At 34.2% G+C, this 15,677-nt stretch overlaps 1 protein-coding gene across 5 annotated transcripts in view; it reads left to right on the forward strand.

Annotated features, from left to right (window-relative positions):
- Positions 1–510: 510 nt before the first annotated feature.
- LOC127543817 (cytochrome P450 7B1) overlaps positions 511–15,677 on the forward strand; it is a 265,895-nt gene continuing 250,728 nt past the window's right edge. For all 5 annotated transcript variants that reach the window (XM_051970124.1, XM_051970126.1, XM_051970125.1 and 2 more), the window contains exon 1: positions 511–712. In XM_051970124.1, coding sequence (XP_051826084.1) covers positions 600–712 — 113 coding nt within the window. In that variant the 5' untranslated portion in view covers positions 511–599. The remainder of the gene's footprint in view (positions 713–15,677) is intronic.

Raw genomic sequence — 15,677 nt, forward strand, 5'->3', positions numbered from 1 at the left:
GTATCCTTGATTATAATTATTAAGCATTAGGGGTGTAGTGAGAAATCAATTCTCCCCAGTGTGGAGAGCAACTTGCGACTGTCTCTCTCATAATTGAAATCCAATTCTTCAGATCCCCTTAAGGTTCATCCAAGTCTGTAAATCAGAATTAAGTATGTCTGCTCTCTCTATCTGCCTCTGTTTCTCCTTGGCTTCTTCTGTACCTCTGGAGCCAGGAGGGAAGTTGATCTTTTCAGAGTTTTACTCCTAAGCTTCAGGTGGTGGGGCAGGGTAAGGACCGTAGGCGAGTGAGTTCCTGGCTGCCTGGGATGAAAACCCAGAAACTTCTTGACTTCAGCAGCTCTAGAGCCTGGGACAGTTAACAGCAGAAGCAGCTGCACATTCCCAGCCAACCAGGTCCGGTGCTTTCTGGGGGACAGCCCCAAGCCTTGAAACGGGAGGAAACTTTTGGGTTCTCTGTTTCGCTCCTCCCCTAGAGAGAAAAGAGCGGGACCGCCCCTGAGACCTAACCACTGCCTGGCTCTCTCAGCCCCGGACTGCGAGACGTACCTCCGAGATCCCTGATTGCTGTTGGAGTACACACAGCGGGCGGGAAAACCATGGGTTCTTCCTGGCTTCAGTGGCTATTGAAGCATCTACTCTGCCTGCCTGGTTTGGCCTTCGCCACCGTTCTACTACTCCTGGCTCTGGGGATAAGAGGGAGAAGGAGGAGGTAAGAGGGAGGTCCCATCAGTTTAACTCAGGCTGACTGCAGCTGGAGTTAGTTAACGCCGCTGGAATCGTTTTCTCTGTCTCTGGATTAACAGAACAAAAAACTCTTTTTATTCAGCCTGCTACCCAGCCACTTCATGGCTACACTCACCTCCCTGTCCCTCTCTAGCCCGCTCCTTCTAGCCCTCTGCCAAATGTTTTCATAACAACCCTGTTCATTATCAAATGAACAATGCTACTGTGACCTTTTATTCTAGAAGAGAACTCTCTGGGATGACTGCAGGTATCCAGAGTCTTACAGTTGGACTTTGATATCTTTTAGGATGGTGTATAACGACAAAGATTTGTTCTGTTTCTCAAAACAAATCTAAATATATTTTGGGACCTAACGCTGAAGCTGTTCCAGTATCAGCTGTCTTAAGTCAAGAAATTGTAAGCTTCAATTAGACATTTGTGTCCCTTGACAAACAAAAATGCATATTTCCCCTAAAACTTCATCTAAGATTGGGGTGGGGAGAGAAATGGGGTAGGTTCTGATAATTAAATTCCATTCCCTTGCTTAGAGGAGTGTTTGAAGAAAGTACAAGAAATAAAGATTAGCCCTCTTCTGAGTATTGAAGACTCAACCACATTTCTTTAGAATTGCTTCTTTGTAAACTTTTCCTCTGTGTAAACTTGAAACCAGATTAAAAGTTTGAACAAAAATCCTCTTGTTTACTTAAGCAGTATCTCTCCTCTCCTGCACTCCCACTATCAACAATTTTGTTTGAGATATTGGCAGTAGTTAGGCCTAATTATTAGGCTTTGGCCAAAATGTCTCTGTGCTTTCTGTAAATGAATAAATTTGAGGGGAACTAATTTTTTTTTTTTTACAGTTGAGTGTTCATATTCAGTTATTTAAAAAAAGAAAGTCCTAAAACATGCCTTCTTGCAAGTTGTGTGTTTTGAAGATAACAATTTTAATTTTGAGCCAAGATATACTATTTATTCTGGGATTTAGGAAAATTCATCTTCAGCTTTTCAACAAAGAATCTACATTTCCCCCTGCAACAGAATATATCAATACTATATCTAAAATTTGTTTGAGAGATAGTGGAAAAAGTAGTTTATTCTTAATTCTTAATTCTGAGTGCCATTTAATTTATTATATATAATGAATAAGTATTTGACTAAGCACTAATGTTATATATGTATACATATATACATACATACACACATATATTTACACACACACACATATATGCAAACACGATAAAGTGAATAATAGAAATATCTAAATAGATTATAAAGATTGTTCCATAAGGGTATATAAAGGTTATATACCATGGGTATAAGCTCCATTACAGCTATTGATGAGGACTGGAGTGAGACTGAAGAACATGGAGGTAGAAAGCTATACTATTCAGGTGTCAGGAAAAGAGGATTGTTTATACATTAAAAAAATAGATATAAGCTTGGGGTGGAAAGTACAGGAAATTTTTGGTTAAAGGGTTGAATATGCCTATAGTTGTCTTCCTGTACTTTCCCACTCATTTTCCCTCAGCACACATACTTTGATAAGAGAGATGTTTCAGTGAGCAAATAGTACAAATTTAAATATGAATGTAAAATTTTTTTGAGTTGACTTTCGTGAATCATGAAATGTTTACTTCTGAGAAAAAGTAGCTGTCAAATTGTCTGTTTGGACAATTTAATTAGGCATAAGGTGTGAATGTGTCTTTGAGTCATAAGAAAAGTCAGTTTTAGAGTTGTCTGATTCAGGTATGAGATAGCACGCTGATTTGCCTAAGATAGGACATAGAATATTAGAGTAAATGCCAGTAATGTGCACAAGACACATTAAAAAGCTAGGAAACTTTTTAGGTTAATAACTGGAGAAGTGCTTGTGGTATAAATAAAATTTACCTGATTATAACTAGAAAAATGAGAATCTGCTTTCTAATTATAAGCTAAGATGTGTTTATAAGAAAGACTTAGTAATGAACAAAGAAAAATTAGGGAGATAGAAAAGAGAGCTGCAAGTACATATTTAAGAACTTTGTGAGCCAGAGTGCTTTTTTTTTATATGCTGCTGAGAAGAAAGGATTAAAAAAAATCTATTTTGATATTTATTTTCACTGGATGTTGCAATGAATGACAAAACTAAGTGACAAGAATTTGGGTATAATTAATTAATTCACTAATTATTTATACTAATAATCCATAAATTAGTGATCAGTAATTTTTCTCAGTAAACCAAAGACCCTTAATGGAGAAAGTAAATGGCTTAATATTTTTTGAAAGTGAATGTCTCTCACTAATATATTGTTGGTGGAGTTGTAAGCTGATCCAATCATTCTGGAGAGCAATTTGGAACTATGTCCAAAAGGGTATAAAACTATACATACCTTTTGATCCAGCAGTGTCTCTACTCATTCTATATCCCAAAGAGATCATGAAAAAGGGAAAAGAATTTGCATGTGCAAAAATGTTTGTATCAGGTCTTTTTGTAGTGGTAAGGAATTGGAGGCTGGATGGATGTCCATTAGTTGGAGAATGGCTGAATAAGTTATGGTATATGAAAGTCATGGGATATTATTATTCTATAAGAAATGTTGAACAGGCTGATCTCAGAAAAGCCTGAAAAGATATAGAAAAACTGATGCTAAGAGAAGTAGAACCAAGGGAACATCGGACACAGCGGCAACAATATTATGTGATGATCAGTTGTGATGGACTTAGCTCTTTTCGACAATAAGATAATTCAGAGCAATTCCAATAGACTTGTGATGGAAAGAGCCATCCACATCCAAAAAGAGGATTATGCAGATTGAATGTTATTCACAGCATAGGATTTTGATTTTTTGTTGTTGTTTGTTTGTTTGCGCTTTTTTCCCCTTTCCCCTCCCCCCACCTATGATCCGTTTTTTCTTCACAGCATGATAAATGTGGAAATAAGTTTAGAAGAATTTTACATGTTTAACCTATATTGGATTACTTGCTGTCTAGCAGAGGGGAGTGGAAAAAGAGGGGGGGAATATTTGCAACAGAGTTTTGTAAGGGTGAATGTTTAAAACTATCTTTCCATGAATTTTGAAAAATAAAAAGCTATTAAAAAAAGAAAGGAAGGAAGAAAGGAAGGAAGGGAAAGAGGAAGGGAGGGAAGGAGAGAGGGAACTTCTTTGACAAGAGAAACCATCCTGACTAGCGAACATTTAAATGAGAAAGTGGGCTAAACATCTTCAGCTCCTCTTGCTGAGAACATGGCTTAATCATGAGACTTACCTGCCTCCAGCCACCTGGACAGGGAAATGTGTGATCACCCAGACCACTCTAATCAGTTTTTTCCTTCATTTGGTCACTCTAAACTCCAGTGAAAGCTCAAGAATGTGGGCTTATTCCCTCAAGCAAGAATTTAGCTAGATTAGTCTATACAATTTAGTTATCTGTAAGGTCTCTTAGTTGAATATAGTACTGCCCAACTTTGATGAGCTTGTACCCCTTCAGAGACTGGCTGACTGGGTTATAGAATTGGTCCCTCAATGATAAAATAAAAAACCTACATCCTAATTAATAATGAGTTATTTGTGTTATAGAAAGTACTCATTTCTTTTATTCCTTCTTAGATTCTTTTGAGAAATCTCTTCAGTAATATGATAAATGCTTCATCAAGGGTTTTGATATAAATGAGGTTTAAGATGGAAAACAACGGGAGGGGAAGAAGAAGATAGACTGATGTTTACAGGAGTTCCTGGGGGGCAATTCCCTTTGGCAAGTAGATCTACTAGAAAAGAGACACATAAGGAAGAAACAAATAGTTAAAAAATAAAATTGTCCATTTCATTGGTCTGTGATATCTTAAGAATCAGATATCCTAGTTTTTACATTTGTCTGGTTTCAATTAATGGTGAAATACTTTCCATTGTCCTACTGGGGAAATGAAATCAGGAGCCTACTACGTCAGCCCACGCCAAAAGTTATTTTCCCAGCTTTTCACATTAGAACTCCATCTGTAATTCAAAGATGCCAGTCCCTGCAGAGTTACATGAATCATTGGCCTAATAGCATTTATTGATGATCATACCTGGATTCAGTTTCAGAATAATATTAATTACAATCCCATAAGGTTTTAAATAGCAAGTTCCAATAATCATAGCTTTGGGTGGACTCAATTATTAAGGATTACATATTATAGAGGACAAGAATTGACTGTAGTTTCATATTGAAAATAATAAGAGATTCATCACAAAAAAATTATAATTTACCTTGCCCTGGTTAGAGATATTTGTTTTAATAAGGGACATGAATATAACACATCAATACTGATCTTAAAGGTCTATGCCCAAGGCTCAGAATGATTATATGCAACCAAGTATATGGAACCAAGCAGATGGAAAAATGAATTAAGATAGTCCAACCTTAGCCTTCCCCAAATTGCCCTTCTAGCATTATTCCCAGGATATTCACTTGCCATAGATCTAAAATATCACTCTCATTGAGCTACTGGCACTTTTCTTGAAGGGCTAATTTAAGATTAACTCAAGAATATAATAAACCTAAGAATGAATCTCAAAAGAATATTCAAGGTTCATCTCAAACAACAAAGTCTCACTAATCATAGCAGGGCTTTCTAAAATTGTCAGTACTCTCAAGTTGTTGCAATAAATTAACTAACAAATAAAATTTATTAGACCTTCTAAAAAAATCACTCAAAAGATTTTTACTTAACATTCTTTTTTTTTTTTTAGTACATTTAGTTCTTTCTCAAAAATAATTTAAAATTTATCTTGATGTACTATGGTAATTATTAGTAATAATACTAATGAAGTAATATGATAGCTATACATTCACATAGATTATATATTATATATGCATTACAAATACATAATTGGGCAACTTAAAATCACACAACTAAAATGTTTCCTGATAGAGTTTAATGATAAATAACTAAAATTTACTTACAATTAGATCAGAACAAATTCAATTATACCTGGATCTTTTAGAAACTCAATTTGTAATTTCAGTTACTTAGCATTATATTTTATACCAGGGTTATTCATTCCAAGCATTTCATATTATAGAACTCAGTATTTTCAACTAATAAATTGCAAAAGATTTTAAAAGTGATAGAAATCTACCTGAATTATCACTTTTAGAAATAACCATGCTTCTCAAATTTCTTCCAACCCTGTCAACTTTGTCTATTGACTTTCAAATCAAGCTGCAACATTTCATTCTTAATTTTTCTATTTAAAACAAAGTCAAAATTATTCACACACTCTAATCATGCTTAGACTTCTGAAGTTGACACAGGGTACTAAGAACAACTGTTCAAGGACAGGAGGAACTTGGAACAGTTGGACTTGTTGCTGCTCACTTGCCATATGAAAAGTTTGCCCCCATTTGTTCCCAAATCATTTAATCTACCTTCCATATTTTTTCTCAAGCCTTTCCTTCTCTTTCCAAGTCTTCCAAAGCCATTATTTAAGTTACTCAGTTTTACTTGCTCAACCACATCCCAGACTATACATATTGGTGTTAAACCAATGTCTTACTACAACCCTACTTTCCCTAACTATAGAGTTAATTTCAACATAGGAAATTCTCTTTATTAATCTGCACAGCACAATTATACTTTAGCTTGATTAGCTATAATTCAGGTGTTCTCTAGGAGACTAAAGAACCCCACTGCCTATTCTTATTCCTAGAAGTCTGTGGGAACATAGCATTTTCATTTTTTTGTTGTTGCTTGCTTGCATTTTGTTTTCTTTCTCATTTTTTCCTTTTTGATATGCTAATTATGCATGATGATTGTGGAAATATGTATAGAAGAATTGCACATGCTTAACATATATTGAATTACATGCCATCTAAGAGGAGGGTGGGAGGAAGGGAAGGAAAAAATTTGGAATGCAAAGTTTTGCAAGGGTGGATGTTGAAAATTTTCCATTCATATGTTTTGAAAATAAAAAGGTTTATAAATCAGTTCCAATAGAGCAGTAATGAACTGAACCAGCTATACCCAGTGAAAGAACTCTGGGAGATGACTATGAACCACTACATAGAATTCCCAATCCCTCTATTTTTGTCTGCCTGCATTTTTGATTTCTTTCACAGGTTAATTGTACACTATTTCAAAGTCCAATTCTTTTTGCATAGCAAAATAACTATGGACATGTATACATATATTGTATTTAACTTATACTTTAACATATTTTACATGTATTGGTCAACCTGCCATCTGGGGGAGGAGGTAGGGGGAAGGAGAGGAAAAATTAGAACAAAAGGTTTTGCAATTATCAATTTTGAAAAATTACCCATGCATATATCTTGTAAATAAAAAAGCTATAATTTAAAAAAAAAAAGAAAATAAAAAGGTTTAATTAAAAAAAAAGAGATAGATAAGTTGGAAAAAACAGTTTATGGGACAAATCCTTTTAAAAAGCAAAATCATTATAGTTGTTTTTAGTGATTCCAAAAAATTTTAGGAGGCATGCCATGCATTATGTACTTTTTAAAGCAGGAGTAGAGTTCTGGCTACTCCCAACCCCATTAACATATTACAAAAAGGCTTACCTTCCCAAATAACAATAGATATCTATGTTACCTACCAAGATGAACGCAAAGGAGTTTTGTACATTAAAAACACTGGCTTCTCTTTTCTGCTTACTTACGCTTTACTTTTCAGAATCTGGAGAGAGTCAGTACTTAATAATTTATAAGTTAAGCCAGTTGACTTTAGTCAAACTGAGTTTAATCTCACCAAATTTCATACATAAATAGCTTTTACAATGGTAATATATGTGCATGTATATGTATATTTTAAACATACATTGCTGAAATTCTAGTGATTGCATTTAAGGCCACTGTAGAGACTTTGCTCAAAAGCATGCATTTTTTGAAGTTGGTAAAGTTGTCTTTTCTTTTGCACTTAATATTATTTTGCTTTTTTCTAATTACATATAAAGATAGATTTCAACATTTATTTTTGTAAGATTTTGAGTTCCCAAATTTTTCTCCCTCTTTCCCTTCCTTGCCCTGTTACAAGACAGTAAACAATCTGATATAGGCTAAATATATACAATCATATTAAGTATTTTCCCATATTAGTCATGTTGTGAAAGACAAATCAGAACAAAAGGGGAAAACCATGAGAAAGGAAAGACAATCAATTTTTTAAAAAAGTGAAAAATTGCTATGTTCCACATGGATGACATTTTCCATGACAAGTCTTTTGGAATTGTCTTGGACCACTGTAATGCTGAGAAGAGCTAAGTCTGTCATTGTTGAGCATCATATAACATTGATGCTATTATGTATAATATTCTCCTGGTTCTGCCCATCTCACTCAGCATTAGTTTATGTAAGTCTTTCCAAGTTTTTTTGAAATCTACCTGCTCATCATTTCTTGTAGAGCATTTCATTACATTTTTATACCATAATTTGTTCAGTCAATCCCCAATTGATGGGCATCCCCGCAATTTCTAATTCCTTCTCACCACAAAAAAGCTACAATAAATATTTTTGTACATATGGCTCCTTTCCCTTTTTAATGATCTCTTTGGTATACAGACCTATTGCTGGATCAGAGAATACACAGTTCTATAGCCCTTTAAGCATAGTTCAAAATTGCTCTCCAGTATGTTTGGGTCATTTCACAACTTCACTAATAATAAAGTAGCGTTCCAATTTCCTTTTATGCTCTCCAACATTTTTCATTTTCCTTTTCTGTCTAATTATCCAATCTGATAGATATGAAGTGGTAGCTCAGAATTGTTTTAATTTGCATTTGTCCATCAGTAGTGATTTAGAGCATCTTTTACAAATGACTATATTCAGTTTTAATTTTTTATTCCAAAATTATCTGGTCATATCCTTTGACAATTTATCAGATTGGTCAGATTTATACATCTGACTAAGTTCTCTATATATTTTGGAGCCTTTATCAGAAATACTGACTCTAAAATCCATTTCCCATCTTTCTGCTTTTCTCCTAATCTTGAATGCATTGATTTTGTTTTGTGCAAACTCTTTATAATTTAACATAATCAAAATTATACATTTTGCATTTTATAATGTTCTCTATCTCTTGTTTGTTCAGAAATTCCTCCTTTCTCCAAATATTTAACAGGCAAACTATTCCTTGCTCTCTTTTTGCTTATAGTATCAACCTTTATTTTTAAACTATGTACTCATTTTGATCTTATTGTGATATAGGATATAAGATGTTGGTCTATGCCTGGTTTCTATCATATAATTTCCCAATTTTCCCAACAATTTTTGTGAATAGTGGGTTTTTATCCCAGAAGCGGAAGTCTTTGGGTTTATCAAACAGTAAATTACTATAGTTATTTACTAGTGTTTCTTGTATATCTAAACCTAATTCACTAATCCACTACTCTATTTCTTAGCCAGTACTAAATGATTTTGATTATTGCTGCTTTATATACAGTTTTAGATCTGATATAGATAGTCCACCTTTTTTTTACATTTTTTCCCCATTAATTCCCTTGATATTCTTGATCTTTTATACTTCCAGATAAATTTTGTTGTTATTTTTTCTAGCTGTATAAAATATTTTTTGGTAATTTGTTTGGTATTAGATTAATTTAATAGAATTGTCATCCTTATTATATTAGCTTGGCTTATCCATGAACAATTGATATTTTTCTAGTTGTTTAGATCAGACTTTTTTTGCGTGTGAAAAATGTTTTTTTAATTGTCTTGGATTTATCTTGGCAGGTAGATTCTCAAATATTTTATATTTCCTATCGTTATTTTCAGTGAAATTGGAGTCTTGTTTCCTTATTACCTATTCTAATTCCTTTGATTTCTTTTTCTTTTCTTATTGCTAAAGTTGTTGAATAATATGATAATGGTATCCTTATTTCACCCAATCTTATTACGAATGCTTCTAGCTTATTCCTATTATAGGTACTACTTGCTGATTGTATTAGGTAGATGCTGCTTATCATTTTAAGGAAAACCCCCATTTATTCCTATGTTCTTTAGTGTTTTTAATAGGGATGGGGGCTGTATTTTGTCAAATGCTTTTTCTCATCTATTGAGAAAATCATATAATTTTTGTTAGTTTTTTTATTGATATATTTACTTATTCTGATAGTTTTTCTAATATTGGCCAACCCTGCATTTCTGGTATAAATCCCACCTGGTCATTGTGTAATACCTGGTGACAAATTGCTGCAATCTCTTATATTTTATTCAAAATTCTTGCATCGGTATATATTAGGGAAATTGGTCAATAATTTTCTTTTTATGTTCTGGCTCTTTCTGTTTTATGTATCAGCACCATGTTTGTGTCATAAAAGGAATTTGGCAGGACTCCTTCACTCCCCCCACCCCCCACATAGTTCATATAGTATCAAAGTAAATAGTTATTTAAATGTTTGGTAGAATTCACTTGTAAATCTATCAGGCCCTGGAGATTTTTTTTTAGGGAGTTCATGTATGGCTTGTTCAATTTTTCTTTCTAAAATGGGATTTTCAGTTTTAATTGTTCAGTAACGAAAAGAACCAGCTACACCCAGCGAAAGAACTATGGGAAATGAGTGTGGACCACAACATAGCATTTCTACTCTTTCTGTTATTGTCTGCATGCATTTTCTTTTCCTCCTCAGAGTATTTTTACCTTCTTTCTAAATCTGATTTTTCTTGTGCAACAAGATAACTATATAAATATGTATACATATATTGTATTTAACATATACTTTAACAAATTTAACATATATTGAAAAATTACCTATGCAAATGTTTTGTAAGTAAAAAGCTTCAACAATAATAAAAATAAAATAAAATGGGATTTTAAAAATATTTATTTTTTCTTTTGTTAGTCTGGGCAATTTATGTTTTTTAAATATTTATCCATATAACTTAGATTGTCAGATTTATTGGTATACAATTGGGCAAAAGAGCTCCTAATTCTTGCTTTAATTTCCTCTTCATTGATGGAAATCACCCTTTTCATTTTTAATTTTCTTCTATCTTTCTTAATCAAATTATAGTTTACAGGTGGATTTTAGGAATAAGAAGAAGCAGAAGTAAATTTATCCAACAGTGAATGGTTACTTAAGCTACAATAAAATTCATTTACACAGTCAGCACTTGTTATATATTGGATAACTTATCAATACAAAGATTAGCTATTCAACTTATAAAATCAGTGAAAGTAATAAAGGATGAAAAGAATTTCTACACAAAGACTAGAATATTGAGGTCTAGAAAAAAAGAAAATCTATTTGAGATCCATAGCCCTATCCCATCCTGTTTTCTGAATTATTGCTCCTTAAGGAACACTTACCAGCATTATCCTTTACATTTGTTAGCATCTGTTTTCTTTCCTTCATAGACATAGAAAACAATGCCCTTAACCTGCTCTATGGTCAAGCCATGTCATTTTGGATGTTGGGTCCTCAGCTAATGCAGATCTGCTGACACCAGCTGGAGTCTGAGCATTAATCCACAATTGTCATCACCTCTATGACCTTGGGACTCTGGATCCGACAGAGCAGTCTGATACCACTTATATAGTTAAAGAAGCTCTATTGCTTGGTTACATCATCTTGTCCCTTCTTCCTGATTCTTCTCTCTCCCTCTGCTGTCCTGTACTTATATCCTTCTCATCTGCCCTTGCCAACATGGCCCAGCAACCAGTATGTGTTTAGCTTGTGTATCCAGGAACCCAACTCCTGAGACGGTGGGAGCTATCTCAATTTGGTGCGTGCTCAATACCTATCTTAATGTGTCTACAGGGTGTGTACCCCAGACCTTTAGCCAGTCATGCAGAACATATGCCTCAATATCCATTCCCAAGAGTGTGCTGACCGAGATCCAACTAGCCACAAACTACAAGGGTCAGGTTTGCACAAGATTTTGTTTTGCATTCTTGTTGCTATGTTCCCTAGCACTTGGACATCTCTTTTTTATTATTGACAAATATTACTGACAAAATAATTTGTCAAATATATATACAAAAACGTTGACAAAATGTTTTATTGACAGAACATATGCATGGGTAATTTTTCACCATTGACCCTTGCAAACACTTCTGTTCCAACTTTTCCCCTCCTTCTCTCCATCCCCTCCTCTAGATGGCAGGCAGTCTCATACATGTTAAACACGTTAAAGCATATGTTAAATACAATATATGTATACATATTTATATAATTATCTTGTTGCACAAGGAAGATCAAATTTACATGCACAACTTAATATGATATAGATCTACTATCTTGGGGATTTGTAGCCACAAAGACTTGAAAGGAATGATTTAAAAAAAAAAAAGTATTCATATTCTCACAGTATTGTCTCAGATTTCCCTTTTGAAAATATAGTCCTGCAAAAATATTCAGGATACATTTTTTAGTATAACACAAACTGGGACAAATGTGTAGACACCCTCCAGATACTCTGAATGTCCCAGGTGCCTCCCTCCCAGTAATTTTGTGGATGTACATTATTTCTGAGTTTATCTCTATAGCTCTCTCGAGGAGATTTCTTTCAATAGAATATTGTAGTGATAGAAACCCTCTGTTGCTGAGAGAGGAAATTAGAAGACTCAAGCATAAAGGAAACACTTAACACAGACATAGAACATACAAACTTACTCAGACAAGATCTAATTGCTAATTATAGGGAGAGAGTCAAGTCAAAGGCAGAGATCTACCAGAAGTTTGTCCTTTTGGATAAATTTTCACTTAGCCCCAAAAACATATAAGGGGAATTTTCAGATAAGAATCTGGACTATAGAGTTATGATCCTTTCATGGTCATCAAACTGTGATGAATGAAAAATAGAAGAGACAAAAGTTTCTGGTTAATAATCAATTTCTTAATTGGGCTGGCTAGTAATCTTTAAATTGGTGCCCAGTAGTTTCTCTCAATACCCAAAAACTCCTAATGAAGATATTGAATACCTTAAATATTTTTTTGAAAGGGAATGCCCCTGATAGGAGAAATCAACCATGACTGGTAGCCATTTAAATGAGGAAGAGGACTAAAAATCTTCAGTTTCTTCTACTGAGAACATAGATTGATCAGGAATCTCAGCTGCCTCTAGCAATTTGGACAGGGGAGTCTGTTTCCATCCAGGCCACTCTAATTGACTTTCTCCTTCATGAATGGTATCACTCTAAACTGCAGTGGAGGAATGCAAGAAAATGGATTTATTCCCTCAGGCAAAAATTCACTTAGATTAGATTTTGTGTTCACTTCAAACAGCAATAGGGTCTCCTAACTGGGTGGGGTCATTGTCCAAGATCTAGGAGCATGTACTTTTGAGGATTAGGACAATCTATTCCATCAGATACATTGGAAGGCAACTCAAATTATTGTTGGAACCATGCTCAAAGGGACTTTTGTGGACAGTTCCTGAGCCAGGTAAAAGGCATGAAGTTTGAGTTTCTCTGGTCACATTTATTTTTGACACTAGTTGCTTTATGTACTTTAGGAATGTGTCCACTCTTTCCAAGGACACTGGATACATTAATGTGAGGCAGCATTGCACAATGGATAGAACATGAAACTTGTAGGGAGGCAGATCTAAGTTCAAATCCTGCTTCAGAACACTCTTTTGCTCTATGATCCTGGACAAGTCACTTAATCTCTCTAAGTTTCTTCATCTGTAAAATGGAGATGGTTGTAGCATCTACCTCACAGATTGTTGTGAGAATCAAATTGTTGAGGTTGAGATGGGGGTCCCAAAAGTTTGGGATCACAGACTGGTGTTTCGAGGTATCTCAAAAAAAAATTTGCAGGCTTGAATCCATTTCAAGTCAAAGGCAAAGTTTATTGTAATTGTAATACTATTACAAGAAAGTTAACTCCAAAAGAAATTAGCAAAGAAACAGAAGCAAGGAGACACATTTATGCAGTTTTCTATCATTGACATGCTAATTCTATGGCCCAGAGGAGTGGTCTCTGGAATTTGGTTATCACTGATCAGATTATCACTGACCAGATTATCAGTAGCAATGAATTGAAGAGTGGTCTACTCAGAATCAGACAGATTGGGTGTGGGAATTTCTTGAGGCAGACTCGAAAGCCAGAAGGTTTAAGATTACTGACTTATTGTTAGAACAGAAGTCCCCCTGAAATCAGGGGACTACAAAATTATTTTTTTCCTCTCAGGCTTTAAAGCACTATTTAAATATTTGTTGTTATTAATAGTAATTGTTCATTTGTTTCAGTTGTGTCCAACTCTTTGAAATTCCATTTTTGAGTTTTCTTGGCAACGATATTGGAGTGGTTTATAATTTCCTACTCTAGCTCATTTTACAGATGAGGAAACCAAGGCAAATAATATTAAGTGATATGCCCAGGATCACACAGTTAGTTAGTGTATGAGACCAGATTTGAATTCAGGAAGATGAGTCTTCTTGATTCTAAGTCCAATGCTCTATCCATTTTAACACCATGGTGCCTGGATTAGTAATATAAATTGAAGTTAGTGGATGGAACACATTTTAGCTCCAAACTATCTTTCCTGATTGATTTTGCATTACTCTTTTAGTGTACCCAATGATCTTTCAAAAATGGACCATGAGTGGCTCCTGTACATGGTATTCCTTCTCCCATATCTTTATCTTTCCCCAACCTTGTATGATCATCTTTGCTACTGGAAATTGCTGTTATTTCCTTCAAGAAACCTTTCATGATTCTATTTATTAATGTCTCCCCACAACTCCCTAGTTAAATGGATTTGGTGTGTGTGAGTGTATGTGTGTGTGTGTGTGTGTGTGTGTGTGTGTGTGTGTGAGTGTGTGTGTGTGTAGTATAAGCCTGCATGTCATTATGGAGTTTCCTTTTAGTCACATTTTTTTTTATTTGTGCCATTCTTGATTAACATAGAGCCTGTTACATGATAGGTGCTTAATCAGCGTTTATTATTTGATTAGTTAATAATAGCTAGCATTTATGTAGTGCCTTAAGATTTACAAGGTATTTTGTAAACATTATTTCTTTTCATCCTCAAAATAACCCTGAGGAATGGATGCTATTATATTATATATTACATATTGTTACTATTATTTTACAAATAAAGGAACTGAATCACATAGCTAGTAGATTTCTGAGGTCAGATTAGAATGCAGGTCTTTCTGACTCCACGTTCAGGACTTCATCTACTCACTAAGCTACTGAGTTGCGTATTTATCTGGAAACATTCTTGATTTTGCATGTGCTTTGCTGATGCCTAGAATAATCTCTCTCTTTCCCTTGAGCAAAATTGTATATGTATTTAATTATGTAGTTCATCAATCACAGACTTATTAGACAGATATCCAATGGACAGAAATACAAATTGGGCAGAAGTAAGTTGAAGCAAATTTCTATTGATACCCCTTATGTGTAAGATGTAGTGTAAGAAATATCAATGAGTTAATGTGTATTTGGGGAAAGATGTGGCTAGTCTTTTGAATTTTTCATTAATATTCTTGAATTCTAAAAATACCAGAAGGAAGGTGGATCTTTCCTGAAAGATGTGTGGAAAATAGTAAACAGGAATGTCATGGATGAAAAAACATGGATATGTGGGAATTATACTGATGCAATACTCATGATGAAATTGCAGACATATTTTGTAAAGTGTTAAAATGTGTGGAGTTTTATGTTTTCAAATAACTTTTAGCATGATAGAGCAGAAGAGGTCACTGAATTTGGGGCCAGAGGACGTGGGCCCAGATCCCACATTGATGACATCCTCTTAGAGCTCAGTTTCCTCATATATAAAGTTTGGGGATTAGAGTAGTCTCTAAAGTATCTTCTAATGTGAAATCTTTGATTTTTGAAAATCTATGAAATCTATGATATGACCAATAATTTTTTGAACACTAGTCTCTTTCCACACTGAATTTTATATTACATTTCAAATTCTTATTGCTTGAGAAAATTGCCATTATACTTGTGATACTTTTCCAAATAAGTAGTTTTTTTTTTTTAAATATAGAGTGCCATAGTGAACAACCTAATTTT

Source organism: Antechinus flavipes, chromosome 1, assembly GCF_016432865.1.
Source record: "Antechinus flavipes isolate AdamAnt ecotype Samford, QLD, Australia chromosome 1, AdamAnt_v2, whole genome shotgun sequence".
NCBI lineage: Eukaryota > Metazoa > Chordata > Mammalia > Dasyuromorphia > Dasyuridae > Antechinus > Antechinus flavipes.